Below are 18,755 nucleotides of genomic sequence, written 5' to 3' on the forward strand. Positions count from 1 at the left end.
AAAAATTCAGCACTTTCTACTTAACTAATGGATGAGGCAAAACTTTTGGCCTCCGTTTCGAAAAAAAAAAATCGCTCCTTTTATTTTGGGTTGATTTCACACAAAACAAGAACATACAGTAGCAAGATACATTTGAGCAACGCATCCATTCATCGCCAGAAAGGACGAAGTAGATTAGGAAGAATCTTCTTGACCCGCATGAGTATATCACATTCTGCCGCCTTCTAGGAGGATGATTAAGCAATACATAGTGACATAATCAATCGAGTCTGAGGTTCCCCTTATTAGTCAATCGGTTTTGACATATCAGGTGGAAATGGTAGAGCTTTTTCTTTTCTTTCCGCAAGGGAATCGTCTTAAGCTCGATCTTTTCTTTCATTTCCACGGGTATGTGATGTGGCTGGCGGGACAAAAAGTATACTGAGATGCAGTGTACAAGGTTGACAGACAGGGAGTGCAAAGCGCAACTATCATAACCACCTATGGTTATGTTAGGACAAAGGATGCTCACTGCACATTTGTTTCTGTTTCATATGCTAACATAAAAGTACATATAATCTAGTAGGACAACACATCCGTGTACAGTGCTAGAGTACAACAGGACCTTGGCCATCAAGGATGTGCCATGAGCAAAGCAACCAGCTTCAGACACTTGTGAATGCGCTTCGTCGACAGAAGTGTCACTCACAGGCAGTGCCAGTTTATATGATTCTTGATGGCCTTGAAGTACCTATTGCCAAGTACCCCATTGCCATGTGATGCCTGGAAAACCCAGTGGCCAAACTGATGCTGCAGCTTGACGAACAGCCGCACTGGAATTGGCATGGAAAAGAACAGTCACCTCGCACGACGGTGCACAGTTGTTAAGCAAGGGTACAAACGGACAATCAGTGATTTCTGATGGTGGTAGATGAACCAGAAGTTTCTTCAAACAGCTTGTAATCTCACGATTCATACAGACCACTGGAATCTCATCAGTTGACATGAAAATCTTGGTGACAGCTTGACTTCAGTGACTCTGGCAAACAGCTGAACTAGATAGTCCGGATTCACCGCATCATAAAGGTCTATGCAGTCTGCATAAACTGGTAGCTCAAGATCTAGTGTCCTGATATTTCGACCGCTTGTAAACAACTGCAGGAGGGAATCTAGATCAAGTGACTCGATCCGAAGATTTGTCAAACTCACAAGGCCATCAGCTTGGACAGTTGGGCCAAGCTTATCAATGGTGAGTTTCAAAGTAGACACTGATGGAATGTCTAAGATGAGAATTTCTGGGTGAACACACTTTAACTCGAGATAAACCAATTTAGGCGCGTGGATAGTTAGAGACCGCGGAATATTTGATACCTCCCAGCAGCAAGTCTTCAGTTGAGGAAGGTCAATTTTCGGGTCCTTAAGCCCTCCGACTCCAATAAGGTTGAGAGTCTCAAGGCAAGGGAAACATCTATTCAGTGCGCTGAGGTCCTCGTCATCTAATCTAATGAACTCAAGTGCCAGATGAGTCAGATTTGGCATTATCTTGAGCCGAGCAACAGATAGCCATGCATTTTTCAGCTTCAGTTTAACGAGATTATGACCTGCATGAGAAAATTTAGTGTGAGATGCATGAAGTGTTACCAAGTTAAACGGTTAAATATGTAGAATATAATAAAGTACAAAAGCGGGTATTGCGGATGTGGCTTAACCTTGCAGAAGGTATATACATCTGAATACATCAACATCTACTAAATACTGAAACAAGTGTATTGGCTTAGTTACCGAGATTCCCAAACCAATACCGCTGTGAACCAAAGCATATTCAGCTGTCTTCTGTTCGTTCATCGGGTTAATGAAATGGGCAAATATCACTTTTTGATTCAAATTGGGATGCTACAGAGACATGAATACATTCTCTTGTTTTTAATAGCCCTGCTATTTCTACCAAGGAAAACTAGCTATGAGCTTCAGCAGGAAACAGGGTTTACTGATGAAACAAATTCAGTAAACAAGCCATTCCCCAACATGGTCCCCCTCACCTTTCTTATTTTCTTTACAAATGCGCATTGGCGAAACAAAAATTTAACTCGAAATCCAGTTTTTAGAGCAAAGCGGCGCATCATTTAACAGTAAATTTAGCTCAAAATTTGGAGAGAGAAAGAGACTGACAGAAGTTGGAGATAACAGGCAGCGCCTCCGCCTTCCGCCAGCACGACTGGGGCCAGAAGTCGGCGATGTCCACCTCCCAGAGGGCGGGACCAGCGGCAGTGGCCGCCCAGGACGCGACGGACTCCCCGCAGGTGAGGTGCAGGTCGTCGCCCTCGTCGAACTCCCCTTCCTCCACCCACATGGCGTCCTGGGGGAAACCATGCCCCTCGGACGCGTCGAGCGCGAGGGAGCGAAGGTACGGCCCGATGAGCGAGGCGACGTTCGCGGCGGCCGAGCGGAAGGCGGCCCCACCCCCGCCCTCGCGGCGGCGGCGGCGTGCGCGGGCGGCCGCGCTGAGGCTCACCCGCGGACAGTGGTAGGAGGCGGCGAGGAGCGCGCGCGAGGCCAGGCGGCACGCCGCGAGGTCCCCTGTGTCGGCCACGCGGCCGAGGACGTCGGCGAGGATCGCCGCCGGGAGGGAGTCCAGGGGATCGCCGGCCTCTGACATGTCTGAACCTCTGAGGTAGCTTCCGCCGTGGTGGCTCCTACTGGTAGAGATACTCTGAAGAGTATAAGCTGGAAACGTCAAAGCAGCTTCAGCTTCGTGTGATTTTTTTTGTTGACGATATTTTGCAAACCAATTGGCATAGCCTCGGGACAACGGCCTGGCCCACTTTTCCTATTTCTGGACTAAGGCCCAAAGCCAAGATATATTTTTAAAAAGATCACCTAACTTTTCCTTTCTGTATTTTCAGTTATATACTGAGACTTCTGCAAAACCCACGCCAAATTTCAGTTTAAGAAAACACGAACCACAGGAGCCAAGTTCCTGAAACAAATTTAATTTCGTAACACCACCGGGAGATCAGACACATGCATACAATTTATACTGTTTACAGAAAATATCGACCGCAACAATACACATTAACTCAATAATGGTCAAAATTTCCCCAGAGTCTTATTTAGGATGCGAGCGTAAAGGTTCAGCCACAATTAGCAGGGGAAGTCACGTAGTGGGTCACTCTGGGTCTTCTGTTTGAGATATGTTAACTGAAGAATACATTCAACACGTCTGGTAAACTTCCAAATGGCCTCAGTAACAGACCAATACTCCCTCCGATCGCGATCAGAGGGAGTACATGATAGGCCAGGATGAAATATCACATAGAAGGAAATATGTTCCTCAGCTATGCATGCAGGTAGACCAGATAAAACAATATGAAAATGTTAGATCAAATACCTCACTATGCTCTACATAAAAAAAATCCCGTTTCACAATATAACAATCTCTGAATCATGAGCAAGAAGATGGTTATAACTTAGAAGAGCAGAAGAAACCATTATCAGGGAAACACTAGGCAGGCCCAGGAAGCAAACAAAAACCATCTTGTGGCTCTAGCTGAATGGAAGTGAAAATCAGCACAGCTCCAATAAGCACACGCACTCAATATGAGGAGTGTGGGGAAACATATCTACAGGTATTACACGCTTCAGCTCGTAGCATCCGCTCAAACCTTTCTCCTCCTGCAGGTAAATTCAATGAAAAATCAGCTTTAGCATTGCAACAGACCCGAAATACTAAAAAGCTGCCAACAGTAGGACAGAGCATACCACGCCATGACACAGGTAGTCCAAATCGCGTGCACACGTAGCTGGATTACACGAGACATACACTATTCGAGGGGCTTTAACTTCTAGCAACCACTTGATTAACTTCATATGCATCCCTGGTCGATTAGGATCTGAAGAATTCATTGACTCCAAATTAGGTCTTAAGTCTTAACACCAAAGAAAGCTCTCTATATAAAGGTGATGTAAGCAGCTAGTGGATACTTTTAAGACAAAATTCAGAAACAATGTTTGTTTTCTTAAATCTAGACTAGATGCATCAGGAGATGAGTGAATTTAGGTACCGAAGAGTAATGGCAAATAGCCTAACTGCTCCCTTCGTTTCATGAATTCTTGAGATGAGTGAATATGGGAGTACTAAGCAAGACAAACCTGATATGATTATGTCAGGCTTCGGAAATTCCTTCCCAAATGTTTCACTGATTTTGTTGAGGTCTCCCTGAACAAATGTAGCATTACTGATATCATTCAACTTAGCATTCTTTTGAGCATCCGCAATGGCTTCAGGGACAACTTCATATCCATAAACATGCTTTGCCCTGGGCAAAAGAAGAATGTTTAGCAACTCTAGTTTTATATTAACCAGATATAGAAGTTTCCCTCTCACTGGTACAGTTGTTCTCTCACAATAGCTACTGCTACAAGAAAACCCACCTTCTAGCAAGGGTCAGGCCAATGGTTCCAGTTCCACAAAATAAGTCAAGAACAATCTCAGAGCCATCTCCTTTAAGGTCAGCAGACTCTTCAATGAGCTTATAAAGAACATCAGCCTGCAAGGAAATCACGCTACTTTCATACGCAGTCATTCAAGAATTAGTCGCAAGTACTAAACACCCAGCTATTACACCACTAGAAAAGGACTTCATTTCAAAAATCATATTTCTGCCATTACTACACCACTAGAAAAGGACTCCATTTCAAAAATCATATTTCTGCCATTTACTAGTTTGTAGAGCTTGGTAAATATGCAGACTCATCGTATATGTTATTTCTTAAAGCTATGTGCATGCTTCTATTGAAAAATAAACATAAAAACTGAAGAGGCACATCATTTATATAATTGTGAGTGGAAAATAATGCATTGATTCATCATTTATAAAACATGAACAAACCTGTTTTGTATTAGTCTGGAAAAAGGAGTTGGCGGATATCTGGAATGTAAGTCCTCTCAACATCTCTGTAATGGTCGGTTTCCCATACAAGGTATATTCTTGTTCACCCACAGATGTATTCCCAACAGATGTGTTGACATTATTTACAACACTAACCTACATTAGCAGGACATTAATATCAACATCGGATAGCCAAGATAGGTACCACATACATGTGCTCTACTGGATACGTAGTATATGATTAGCCAAAGGATTAAACATCATGTCAGAAAAGATCCAATTATGTACCACTTCAGGTATTTTTGTGATTCTATCAACAAGAGGCATCAGTAGCTCAGGTTCATAACATGATGTCACAAAATTGACCATCACTTCTGGAGCTCCAGTGCTGACGTTTCTGGAAAAGAAATACAAACAAAATGGAATCTTTAGAAAGTGGCAATCATACACAAAGTTTGCTCAAAAGGTAACAAAAGGTTGAATGGCTCCTTTGTTTGGTGGGAAACAACATGGCTTGTCCGTTGTCCCAGCTTTATCAACCATACTTATTTGTAGATAATGCCTTTTTAGATATAGATACATGGTTAATGAACTAATGAGGGCAAAGATACAAAAAGTAAAAGCACCGTTTACCAGTTCAATATTATGTTACAGTGGTTTATCTGAATCCATTGCATCAGTACCATTCCTAAGTTATGTTGTACTAGTAATAAACTAATAATATCAACATGTCTAGAATTATTCACATGCAGTAAACAGACGATATGATATCACATTATCATACTACGAATCAAAATGCACATTCCAGTTCATGGCAAGCGAGATACAACATCAGCTGCATTACTGTTGGAACAAGGGAAAAACACAATTAGATGGACCACCATACCTTCCAGTTCTTATCATAAGATGCTTGAGAAACCCAACGTGCTTGTAGACATCATAAGGCGTGAGGCCAAGAGCTGGATCCGTCCAACTTTCTTGAACAACTGCAAGAACCTATGGAAATTAGCAACTAATCAATTCAACATTCCATCACCTGTAATAAAGAACACTAATAACCAATAGGCTGTGTGCTCAGAAACTGAATGATAGTACAATAGCATAGTCATATTAAAAGGTGAACAAGCAAACGAAAGCCAGCCTCCACCACCACCACCAGTTAACACGATGAACCCAGAAGTGGATCAGACTTATTAACTCCACACCGACATAGCATTACCAATGCAATATGGCACACAACAGTTCTAAACTTGTGGTAAACAATGATCATAATATAGTTCCGTGTAATAAGCAAAACCATCCTAGCAATCTTATGGCAGACAACTTGGACCCTATATATGCCTCTAATAACCCATGCCAACCAACCTAAAACTTCAATACTACTAAGTTACTGACACATTGAATCCAATAAGTACATCATCATCAACCAGTTCATTACCTTATCTGCCGGCTCACTGTGCAGCAAACACGTCTCGACATGAAGCACCTTGTCGAAGAACCCTGGTGCATGCAGGCCAAGCGAATAACCATCAGTCTCCAGCTCTTCCCCCTTGTCCACCTCCTCCGGTTTCTCCTCCTTCCACTCCCTCTTCATCCACCTCTTGGTCCCAAACGAGAATTCCATCTGCAAAACACGAAAGCATCCAAAACGGTGTCGGTCACATTCCTGACCCCAAATTAAACCCCTCCTAAACCCCAAACCCCAGTAACCTCACCTTGTTCCTGTACCGAAATATCTCATCGCACGGCACGATGGGCTTAAGGATGGCGGCATCGGGATCATCCGAGGTCTCCAAGGTCCTGGGGTCAAACTTGCCGAAATTGACCAGCAGGTCGCGGACTTGGACGTGCTTGTGGTGGATCTGCGCGGAGTAGGCGAGGGACTGGCTCTTGCATCCGCCGCAGTCGGCGGCGAGCGGGCAGGGCGCCTCGACGGCGTCGCGGTGGGGCGCGAGCGTCCTGAGCTTGGCGGCCTCGGCGAAGGCGCCGCGGCGGAGGCGGCGCACGCGCGCGAGGAGGCGCTCGCCCGGGAGCGCGCCGTCGCAGAGCAGCACGAAGGTGGAGCCGTCCACCCTGCAGACGCCCTTGCCCTTGAAGGCCAGCGCCTCGCAGGTGAGCTCCAGGACCTCGTTCTTCTTCGGGAAGTAGCCTTTGGCGCGCGGCGGAGGCGGCGGCGGGCTGGGATGGGGTGGGCGCGGGGGCGGGGGATTCTGAGGCGGTGGCTGTGATGGCGAGGAGGCGGCGGCGGTGGTGGTGGAGAGGGATGCGGCGGCGGAGCAGCGCGCCGGTGAGCGGGCAGATGGCGCCGGCCGCGGCCATGGTGGCGGCGGGTGTGGATTGGCGGCGGACGGTGGAGATGGCCGAGGATGGTGGTAAGACTCTGGCCCCACTGTTCAGTTAGCGAACTACACACCTGAAACTACAATATCTGTCTTTGACGGGGGCCTTGTCGCAAAACAGCCAGGATCGCCTAGGCTTCCAAAGCCCACGCACGATCTGAACTTCGAAAGCCCACTGGAAGGCCCACGGCCCACGTCGCGGCGCGTTGTCGAAACCGAATACTTCCATCCCCGACCCTAATTTTCAAACGGGCAAACTTACATCGAGGCCCCTGGAAGTCCACCCACCTCGCAGGCGCGCCCTCCCACCCGCCCTCGCTGCTCTCCTCTCCCTACTTGTATCCAGCGCCCGCCAAGCCAACACAACCGACCGCCACCACCACCTCTCGCCGCCGCCTCCGATCCGCCACCGCCGCAGGAGCCCGCGAACCCTACCCGCGCGGCGGTGGCTCTCCTCCCGGCGGACGCCGCCCAACGGAGAGAGAGGGCCAGGGCCAGGTGCGCGCCGTCCCGGCGCTGGTCGTCGTCGCCGCGCGAGCCGACGAGCTGCGCGCGCGGGTGCTCTCGGAGCGCGATTCGCCCCAGATCCGAGGCAGGTGAGCTTCTCCTGCGAATCCGTTGCTGGAATTTCGCGTAATCTCGGATGAGATGGGTTTCGGTCGGCCTCCGGGTGCGGCCGGAGGGAGGCCGTGGGGATTTCCGCGGTGGGTTTTGGGCTGTTCTGCGCGCGGTTTGCGGCTGCTTCCGGCGTTCGCTAGGTTGGTCGGAGCAATCTCTTGCTTCGTCCTAGGCGGATTTCCCCCCCTCCGTTCGTTCGTTTTGGTGGGGGCTCCTTGCGGGGGGTTTTTGGTTCGGGTTAACATGCATCTTCTCCGATGGGGAATTTGCGTCCTGTGTGTTGAATTTTCTACTAGATGGTTTCTTCTCTCTCGAGGTTCGCTCCGTCGCTCGGGGACCAGTTCCTAGAGACGATTCGGTCGCGAATTATTCCTCGCGCGATTGGAATCCTGAGATTTATGGGCGTTCGTTTCGTTTTACTGGGTGCTCTGTGGGGGATTTCAGCTGTGATTCTCTCATGCGTTCTGATCTCTTATGAGATTGCTTCCTCGGCCGCCCGCGCTCCTGGAATCTACTGTTACGATTTTCTCAGAAATCTCTCCTTCCCTCTCCGATTAGTATCCTACTTCTGTTATCTACTCACGGATCTTATCTAACTTGGTGGATGCCTCAGCTTGATGCGGCGTACATTGCTTTGGACGACCAAAGAGAAGATTTTGGTTGTGGGCCATCAAAATTCTGTTTTTTTATGGAGAATTCGCTGGGGAAAATAGTTCTATTGGATTAAGATGCGCAAGCGGCTTTGGTCTTCTCTGAGTTTTGGGTCCTTTGTCGTTCCTGATGTTTGAACATCTGGGTAGATTTCTAACAACGTTTAGGTAAATTTGGAATGTACCATGGCGAGGTGAACCCCTCACTAGAGTTTCGCGGAGTGTAGACTTCAGGAATGAAATTCTTTTCATGTTTGGTCTTAGGTAGGTCTCGGTGACTTGGCTGGGCTCCTTTTACGGTTTCTTCTCGTCCCCCAAGAGGCCAAGATGATAACTTCAAATCTGACTAGTGATTACGAAATGGATTACTGAATGAGGTGGTTTTGTATCTTGGTTTGCGAACATGTATAATTTTATTTCTTTAGTTGAGAGATTTTTTAAAAAACATTTGAAGGTGGGAGGAGATTTTAGAACTAAGTAGCATTGTTGTTTTGGTTCTCTGTGTAACTCTTGTTGGTATTAAGTATTAACTATTAATCATATATGGGATTATGGGTTAATGACTACTGCATACTGAGCATGCTTTTCTGGCCTGCAGCGGTCTCAAGTCAGGGGCGATTCTAATGGGTCCAGCAAAAGGTTCTCGGACAATCCCCAGGATCACAATAAAAAAACACGAGGATCGACAGTATCATGAGGATCCAACTAGTTCAAGCAAGATGAAACTTAAAGTAAGATATAGCAAGACTTGATGATATATTGATTCTAGACAGTGACCAGTAGCTGTAGCACCAGTGCACCACATTTCCCCTTTCTTAAGATGATTTACATGCTCTTTGCTCTTGCACTAAAAGGTTTTGATTTCTCAGAAGAGGAAGATGTCAGACTTGGGTCCTCAATGGAGCAAGGATGAGCTGATGCTCTTTTATGAAGCCTACCGCCGACATGGGAAAAACTGGAAAAAGGTTCGGTTCTCAATTTTTTACATTTGTCTCTGGTTCTTTTCTCTCCTAGGTACCTTTTGAAGCATGGTGATAAAGCTGTTTGTTGACTCTTTGTAGGTCAGTGCAGTAATTGGTAGCAAATCGACTGACATGGTAGAAGCTCTTTACAGTGCACATCGGGTGAGTAATTGTTTCTAATGCTATTATGTCCTAGCTGCAAAGTCTACAGTCTTGCATCTTCTATCATTTTCTATGTTTGGTAAACCAAAGATGGTAATTCACTCACATAGAACAGGACACTAATATTTTACCTTTAGGTTCATGTTCCAACGGAAATTCATAAATTATTGCTAGTGTAGTTCAGCCTGCAGTACTTTTCACAGTATTTGGCATGACTTAATTTTCTTAAGCGAGCCTTAAAATACTTGTAGACTGACATTTATTGTTGTAGACTTTCTTGTCTCTTCCGGAGCGTGACGGTACTGCCATGGGATTTATTGCATTGGTTACTGGTCATCACAATGTTCTGGTAAGATTTTGATGTTTTTTTTTGTTGAACGTTTGAGCTGCTGTTTACTTGGGTTTCTGGAATTGTTAAATCTCCATATTTTTTTCTCTTTTTTGGTCGGTTCAGTAACATGTGAATGGTTTTACGATTTCTGCTCCTTCACAGTTCAGTTATAGTGTTGCCTATCTATCAGTACCATATGATACTGTAGGAGGGCCCTAAGTATAGAAAGGTGATGAGTATAGGATTAGTGCAAGTTTTAAAGTGATGATTGTTATTACTGTACTACTACATCCGGGCCATATTAACTGTCGCAGATTTGTCTAGATTCGTGTATCTGGACAAATCTGCGACAGTTATATGGAACGGAGGAAGTAATTTGGATAGTGACATTGCATTCATTAAATTGTTGTTTGCATTTCATAAGCTCTGAAGTATGATTTTCTACAAATGGGTGATTATCCAGCAAACATTTGTTTAGGGAAGGAAATACAGTACATGAATATACGTGTTAAAGCCATGAATGATAAAACTTTCTAAGGAATTTAATCTAGTTCTGAATTTCACTATCATCAAATTCCCCAATGGCAGGAATCCCCAAGTCATAAAGAAACTGATCAGATAGTTAGATCATCTGGGAAGCGACGGAGACGTGGAGAAGCTGCGCAGCATAAAGAAAATGCAGCACTCCACCCTCATGATGCCTTTACATATGAGGAAATGAGTGTTGCTGGGTTTACATCTTCTTTCAAGGAACTATACTATGGAGGCAAGAATTGCAACGCAAATATGCCATCTCTTTCAATTTCCCCTTAAATGTAGTTTTGATAATTTCTTGTTGTTCTTGTCAGAACTTGTCAGATGCATCAGACGTCATCCTGTTGAGAAACGTACCCCTCGTGTACCGGTTATAGCTCCTTCAGACATAAATGCTACCTACAACAGCACACCACAAATTAAAAACATTGTCAGTTCTTCAAAAAATACTAAGGAAGACATAAATGATGATGGCACCGTCATTGCAATGGATGAATGCTCTCCTGATGGAAGCTCAGGAATCACTGAAGCAAATAAGGTTGCTGAGGGTCAGACTTTCTTGGAAATCAGAAGAACTGGAGACACGGAGATATCTCAGACCCAACAACATTTGAAAAAGAGAAGAATTCAGGAAAGCACGGACGAAGCCCAGACCAGTAAAGTTGAGCTTGGAACCACGATGGTGGCTGAAGAAAGGAATAATTTAGATGATTATCAGAGACTTAGTCAGTTATTTTCTCCAGGTATTTTTTGAACCAATTGGTTGCTTCCCCTTGTCATTGGCAGCAAACAGACGTCCTCTTTCTGGAATTAGAAATTACTCCCTCTGCCCATAAAAAAAATGTCTCAACTTTGATAAAATATGCATGTATCTAGACATATTTTAGTGTGTAGATACATGCAAATTTAGACAAAGTTGAGACATCCTTTTATGGATGGAGGGAGTATGTATGTAGCTCATTAGAAAATTATTGTCCAAATAATCACAGAGCCATGAGGTGGCGAAGGAAATGCAGTCTAAATGAAAAACATGTCCATAATGTTTGATTAACTATTCATCATTGTTTGTGCTGCTACTGAATTTCTGTTCAGTGGAGCTTCCTTGGCATATGTGATTAACCCTCATTAGTAATGCTTAGTACTAATCATTATCAGTATTGTAAAATTCTGTCTCCTGTTTATTTTTGCAGATGAGATGATGGTCTTAGATGTATTGGAGAGTCTGGTGACCGTGCCCAGTAAAATGCCGCAGCCTGAGATTAATATTCCTTCAGGTTAGCCATATTTCTCCTAATTTGTCCTGTTACATTATATGTTATCTCAGGAATGTTATGTGTGGCTGATGCTTCCCCTTTTTCATCTAATGACCTAGGTGCACTTGGAAAGAGAACTTCTGCATCATCTCATAGACAGGAGGAAGTGCTTCCCCCAGTTGATCAATCTAAACAAAGGAAGCAAGCCAGTGAATCCAGTGCTTCCACTGCAAAGAAGAAAAGAAGAAATAAGTTATTAGATGGAGAGGTAAGATATTGTGAATTGAACTATGTTGTCTGAATCCAAGTTCTACAAGGTCCCTTTTGGGCTCATATAGAACACAAACTTTATTCGGGTCATTAATGTTTGTTTTCTAGTTTTCCGTGGCAGCTTCTAGTAGTTGTTCATATTATGTTGGGTCACATTATGTTCATAAAATTATAGGCTTGGTTGGCATTCATGGGAAGGCATTCCTTTGTTTCTTCTCAATTAGACATCCATTGTTATCAATAGATGCCCACTAACTTATGTTTACTTCTTGAAAGTGCACCTAAAAAACTGTCAAAACTGATGTGTTCTCCAGTATTACTCCAGTTAATCTGATGACAATTCCCTTTTTGTCATATTTTTTCCACAGGTGCTGGCTGAAGAACAACAAAGCAATTCTGGCAATTCTTCAGTTATACCAGAGGCACGTCAGGTTGATACCACCGAGCGGCCCTCCTTGAATCCTGACTTTGAAAAAGGGGCAACAGATTTACCTGAATCAACTGCAAATATTTCTGCTGAAGTATCCTCTGATGCACCGATGGAAATTGACTCTCAAATAAATATGTCAAGGAAAAGCAAAAGAAAATCCAAAATACCATGCAGAACAAAGCATGTGTTTTGCAATGAAGGTGCAGATAATTTACAGGTACAGTCATAGTTAATCAAAAACTGCACATTCAGATACTACCATGTGATACTTATCTCCTAAGTTGTGACTCTTCCATTTTCAGGCAACCAAATTGCTCCATTGCTTGTCATCTGAATCACTTCGTAGATGGTGTACATACGAGTGGTTCTACAGTGCAGTTGATTATCCATGGTTTATGAATAATGAATTTGTGAACTACTTAAATTTTGCAAAATTGAGCCATCTGTCAAGGCTCACTCGATCTGAGTGGAGCACAATCCGAAGGTAGTAACTTGCAAACCCTGGAATTTGTAGCATTTGTTCTTTGTCCCTGTTTGTACATGCTTTGTCTATTTGCATACACTGAATAATCTTTTACCTGCAGTTCTCTTGGCAAGCCCCGCCGCTTTTCTGACCACTTTCTGGCAGTAGAAAAGGAAAAACTTGAGGATTATCGCGAAAATGTTAGGAAATACTATTCTGAACTAAGTGATGGTTTGCGGGATTCTCTACCAGCAGACCTAGCTCGGCCTTTTTCAGTTGGCCAGAATGTCATTGTTCGTCACCCAAGTAGCAGAGAACTTTGTGACGGTAAAGTCCTACTTATGGAGCGGGATTGTTACAAGGTGCAGTTTGATAGGCCTGATCTAGGTGTTGATATAGTGAAGGTATGCATTTGCGGCTTTGGTTCCTTTGTGACTAAATGATATATATTTATATCTAGAAGTGCACAACTGAACTGTTTTTTTTCAGGACACTGATTGTATGCCTATAAACTGGCTGGATAATCTGCCTGATCATCTCAAGAAGAGGAACTCCCTCTCAAATAATGCACACCGGAAAGTGGATATTGAGCACATTCCAGAGCTTACTACAAAAGAGAGCTGTGGCCATATCATAAATGGTGTTTCTCGATCTGAGCCATCCAGTAGTCCACATGTAACGTCAGAGGTAAGGTTTTATTCCTTCCAATGTTTTTCTAAGGAGCATAAATAATAGTCAGGTTGAATATAACAGTGCTTATGCAGGTTCATGAAATACTGTGCCCGGTCATTGAGTGTTCTGCAAAATGCAATTGCTTATGGTTGTGGTATCTTGGGGCAAATTCTAATTAATCTATTTATTTATTTATCCACAGGTTGAATCTGCTGTAGATTGTGAAATGCTACCCAACAAGAGTACCTCTGGTAGATATACAGCGTCACCACTCCAGTTCGCGGATGCCAGTTCACAACCTAGAGGTCGTGCAAACAACATGAGTGCTCGCGATACTGAGCTGGATTCTTTTGTTACTGCATTTGTCCAAAACTCACTTTCACAAGCCAAGCAGATGGTTGGTGAAGCCATGCAGGTATGCTGAAGTCCAAATGGCAACTCTCAACTTCTGTGCAATCAAAGGTATCATTGTATTTCAACTCATTATGCTGCCGATGTTTTGTTGCATAGGCTGAATCTCGGGAAGAAGGAAGATGTACATCAAATCAAGCATCGCATTGCCTGGAATCTGAAGCTGCTCTTGGTGATGGCCAACTTCCATCCAGCCTGATACTGAACTGTGTTGCTACCGTCCTTGCAATCAAGGTAAAAATGTCCACAGAATCCCATCTACGGTAGTCTATGGTTAGTAGTATTGTTTTTATCTCACTTCATCTTCCTTGTCCAAAACATGCAGGACCTTAGCGAATACCGGCATCCGCCTGCGAAAATAGCAGGTGTCTTGGAGCACGCTTTCTCGATGCTGCGGCCGAGCTGTCCAGAGAACCTCGCAATCTACAGCGAGATCGAGAGCTGTATCTCCGTCGTCAAAAACCAGATACTGGCACTTGTGCCAACAGCGTCTGGCAATGGCAGCTCTGCTATGCTGATGTAAGTAGTCCCAGCTGCGGAAGACACTCACTCCCTCTGCTGTAGATTCAAGAGGCACTGGTTTTGCAGCTGTGTGTCCCTCTGTTACTCAGGAAAGCCGGGCATCTGGAGTAAAGATGAACTCCGCTGTGCCCACATGAGCTTTAGTTATGCAGCATTTGGAGTAGAAAACGTAGCATAGATAAGTTCCTGGATTGATTGTCCAGCCCCCTTGTAATCTGTGTATATAATAGTATTGCAAGAATAAACTCTTCAGGGCCTGCTTGGAGTGGTGCAGTTCATTTCTCACAGGGGCAATAAAAGTACACATGTTCAGAAAAGGCCTCTGTTTTGTTCTTGTCAATACAAATTCAGACGGCTGAATTTGATATGATTCTAGTAGTTATAATGGCAATGTCTGTCTACGATTTGTCTATTTTGTACAATCTCATCTCGGTGTATGTATTGAAGGATAGAAGCCAAGAATGCTGACTACTCCTATCGGCGAATCCTGACCTTACCTGCGTAGAACCATCAATCTATTGCTCCCACCGCTGTTTAGAGCATCTCCACCTGTGCCCCCAAATAGACACTGGTAGGAACGTCGGCAGAGACTCTATTTGGGGTGTTGTTCCCACACCAGCGTCCCCAAATAGGCTGCGCCGATAGAATTTTTTTAAGACAAACTAAACATTTTCTTATAGTTTCATTTTCATATCATTCATATTTTACGCAGGATCGGTGGGAGCAGTGGCTCGTGACTCGAATGGAAGGTTTGTGGCGGCATCTACTATCTTCTTACCCAATGTAGCATCTGCATATGCATCAGAAGCTTTGGCAGTTCGTGAGGGTTTGGCCCTGGCTAACCGTCTTGGTTGTCATAATATTCAAATTGAATCTGATTCAACTGAAGTCATTGAAGCTTGTTCGGGTGGTGAAGTATGGTGGGGTGAAGCTTCAGCCATCTTTGCAGATTGTGTGGATTTGGCATCGCTGATTGGAAGTGTCACGTTCCAGCATTGTCCAAGAGAAGCCAACGAAGTTGCCCATGATTTAGCTAGAGAGTGCTTCTCTACTAAAGTTTCTTGTAATTGGGATAGTGATCCTCCTAGATTTCTTCTTAATAGCCTCATAAACGATGTAACCAAACTTTGATGTTGGAGCAGCAAGTTTCAGACGCACTCTTTTCCTTACCAGGGTACCTAAGGGGACTGGAAGGTTTTTAATGAGGCGGCTTGCGTGCTTATATATATATATTGTGTTTACCTCAAAAAAAAGGATGATATGCGAAACCTGCTTCATCTCTAGCCTACTACCTACTGGCCACCCGGCTCCATGGAGGTGGACGATCGTTCGCTGCTCTCTTCGATGCTCTCACCGCCACGAACGTCAAGTAGGCCGCTCTATCCGCGGCTGCCGCCTCCTGACGCAGCTGCTACCCCACCTCCTCCCGCCGCCGACGGTGCTCCACCTCCTGCCTCCGTAGCCGCAGCTGCATCTCCGCCAAGCATCGCCGCTCGTAGATTTCATCCTGACACTGCTGCTCCTCCCGCATCTCCCGCCGCAGCGCAAGCTGCTCCCACCCCTGTTGTCGGCGTGCTGCTACTCCGCCTCCCGGTGACGCCGCCCCGCCTCCAGCATTTGTCGCTCGTCCGTGGCAAATGCATCTACGGTCGCCACTAGCGCCACCTCCTCCCACGCCTCGTACTTTGCGAGCTGCGGGTCCTCCTCCATGACTTCTACGGCCGCCTCTAACGCCGCCTCCTCCACGCATTGAATATTGGGGGTTTAGATTTTTTTCACTATGTGTAATATCCCAGGTAATGGGGTTACAAAAATAGAGGAAACAGATGTGTGCATTGCATTCATGCATAGAAAATCTGGGGAATTTTCGCGCTTTAAAGTAAAACAGTCACAAGAATCGAAGTTTCACTTGACCTTGGTGGAATTGAAGTAGCTCATCAAGTCAAGCGCTATAAACCTCAATGTGACTTTGCTAAAACCTTGTTTTGGGGAAAAGATGATTTGATCTAAGGGGTTAGATCAAATGGAACTAAAATTAACACAACAACACTTTACTCAATGATCAATTGCTTGATCTCATAAAAGACCATAACATAGTATTCCTTGCCATAACATATAAACATCCATTTAATTGCAAATCAAGTAACAATAAAATGGAGAAACCATCCTTGACTTATCTTCTCCATGTACAAAACTAAACCTTGATCCTACCATGAACCTCATGGTATTCATTCTACCTTAATCTTAGAAACAAGACAAGGAGATCAACTCTTCAAAATATATATCCTTATCTAATTTATATTATTATACACCAAACCTAGAGAGGTGAGAGTTCTATAATGATTGTTAGAGAGGCAATAACCAACCTTGAGCTAAAACTTGGATATACATCCAAGTATTCAAACCTCATCTCAAGAACACAACCTTGGGATATTATTCAAGACATTCCCAATTGAGAGAGACTATTCATATCAATTCTAGTTCTATCTATTTAAGAATAAAAGACAACCATTGAACTAGAGTATTAGGAGTACATCATAACCTAGAATAAGCTATTTCTGTATGAGAGAACTCAAGCTATGGTGTTATTCTCAAGATAGTTGAGGCAACACTTAAATTTGTGAGGAGGATCCATTCCATATATCCAGATGATTATGTCATTATACCTTGGAAAGAACTCTAACATAATATCTCTGGCATTCTCCTGGGATATCAACCCAATGAGACAACCATGACCATGTCCACCTAAGGAATTATAAGAGAAGTACTATACCTTAGTTGATCAAGACAATACTTGACCTTAGAAGTGAGAAACCTAATTCAGGAGAGATATACTTTAGAAAGCCCAACCTTGATCATTATAAAATGAGTAATGATCATTAACCCTAAAGAACTTGAGAAGTTATTAAGAACAAGTTCATCATGCCTAATCCATGATCATGCTCTGGAGGTATGTGAGGATAAGTTAAACCCTACTAGAATAAGTAGATATTATCCCCACATGAAATCATAGGGAGGTAACTAGTAAGCAAACCTAGACTTATATCTCAACCTTTACCGGTGAACCACTTGGTGATCATAAGAAGAATCCTACCCTATCCATACTTCGAAACTAAACAACCTAAGAAAACCTTAGAATTAAACTCTATACTTTATATGGTGAGAAACCCTATATCCATACAACCAAAGTTAACTATAAAAAGAACTATAACCAATGTAGTTTCTTAAATGATAAATTGAGGTTAATAATAGAAGCCAATTGGTAGAAGATAAAACTAATTCTCAATATCATGGTAACTAGAGGAGAACATAAAATGTTAAGTAAACAACCACCTTATCATAGTTAGGGGAGATTAAACCCTAGCACATGCAAAATGGTGTCATCTCATCTCTACAACCCAGAATTAAATCTCAACCATAGTCTGTGTATCACTTGGGTGATCACAAATAAAACCTAAACCACAATTAAGATTAAAACCATATGTGAAGTGATCAACTACTTATCTTAATAACCAAGACCAAACCATAATGAGAGTAATATCTACTCTAATAGTTATGGATGTTATTAAAAATATAACACCACTGTTAACCTTGAAATTGGGCTAGCATCAACCCTATAAAACCTTAATAAATAGGTGCTCACATAAATTCATGTGTAAGTAACCAACAATCTCAAATGTGAGATCAAGTCCTTAGAGATATTTTAGCACATGAAATCATGCCGTTTAGTCACTTACTCAATGGAACTCCAAAAACAAGCTTTACATGGTAATTTGTTTCTTGCAAAGCAATACCAAATTTAACAAGATATATCCATAAGTAAGAAAACTACTAATTGGAAAACCAATTGAATATTTCCAAAGATAATATTCAAACTCATGTCCATAGGGGTATTGAAATTCACATACCCATACTAATTAATAAATAAATGTTATAGTATTATATTAAATCTTCTAATACACCACTAAATAAATTGCAGTATTTTGGAATAAGTCTTGTATGGTTCAAATAGGAAATACCTGCAAAATAATAATGAATTCAAATCTGAATTCAAAACATGAAATAAAAAAAAACAGAAATAAGAAATAGGGGAGAAAGACTTACCTGGTCGGGCAGCCCATGCTGCAGCCCACCAGCACAGCCCGAACGAGCCCACCTCGGCAGCCCTCAGCATCAGCCCAGCAGCCCAAGCCACAGCCCAACATACCACCACGTACCCCTTCGTTTAAAAAAACAGAGGAGGGGGTCATCCTCATCCTCTCCTGCGCAC

At 43.5% G+C, this 18,755-nt stretch overlaps 2 protein-coding genes and 1 pseudogene across 2 annotated transcripts; 1 reads left to right on the plus strand and 2 right to left on the minus strand.

Annotated features, from left to right (window-relative positions):
- Positions 1 to 452: 452 nt before the first annotated feature.
- On the minus strand, positions 453 to 2,635 carry LOC124667191 (annotated as a pseudogene).
- Positions 2,636 to 3,352: 717 nt separating this feature from the next.
- LOC124664882 (uncharacterized RNA methyltransferase BH0687) lies at positions 3,353 to 7,187 on the minus strand. The gene is given in 10 exon segments (XM_047202302.1): positions 3,353 to 3,651; positions 3,739 to 3,869; positions 4,129 to 4,295; positions 4,411 to 4,526; positions 4,869 to 5,024; positions 5,157 to 5,265; positions 5,755 to 5,864; positions 6,307 to 6,492; positions 6,584 to 7,046; positions 7,048 to 7,187. Coding segments are annotated over 10 exon segments (1,686 nt in total). The 3' UTR covers positions 3,353 to 3,543.
- A 561-nt stretch (positions 7,188 to 7,748) lies between these two features.
- On the plus strand, positions 7,749 to 14,821 carry LOC124665230 (protein ALWAYS EARLY 3-like). The gene is made up of 16 exons (XM_047202651.1): positions 7,749 to 7,803; positions 9,074 to 9,206; positions 9,345 to 9,440; positions 9,537 to 9,599; positions 9,871 to 9,948; positions 10,519 to 10,696; positions 10,779 to 11,207; positions 11,655 to 11,738; positions 11,837 to 11,985; positions 12,356 to 12,634; positions 12,720 to 12,901; positions 13,002 to 13,284; positions 13,370 to 13,567; positions 13,755 to 13,967; positions 14,063 to 14,197; positions 14,289 to 14,821. The coding sequence occupies exons 2-16, from the start codon at positions 9,099 to 9,101 to the stop codon at positions 14,484 to 14,486; spliced, it is 2,673 nt and encodes an 890-aa protein (XP_047058607.1). The 5' UTR covers positions 7,749 to 7,803; positions 9,074 to 9,098; the 3' UTR covers positions 14,487 to 14,821.
- The last annotated feature ends 3,934 nt before the right edge of the window (positions 14,822 to 18,755 follow it).

The sequence above is a fragment of the Lolium rigidum genome, chromosome 6 (assembly GCF_022539505.1).
Source record: "Lolium rigidum isolate FL_2022 chromosome 6, APGP_CSIRO_Lrig_0.1, whole genome shotgun sequence".
Classification (NCBI taxonomy): Eukaryota; Viridiplantae; Streptophyta; class Magnoliopsida; order Poales; family Poaceae; genus Lolium; species Lolium rigidum.

Bases quoted from the DNA above. Each gene is read 5' to 3' on its own strand.
- LOC124665230 (XM_047202651.1), top strand. From the start codon at position 9,099: ATGGGTCCAGCAAAAGGTTCTCGGACAATCCCCAGGATCACAATAAAA. The intron at 9,441-9,536 runs GTTCGGTTCTCA...GACTCTTTGTAG, and splicing joins ATGGGAAAAACTGGAAAAAG to GTCAGTGCAGTAATTGGTAG. The intron at 12,635-12,719 runs GTACAGTCATAG...TTCCATTTTCAG, and splicing joins AAGGTGCAGATAATTTACAG to GCAACCAAATTGCTCCATTG.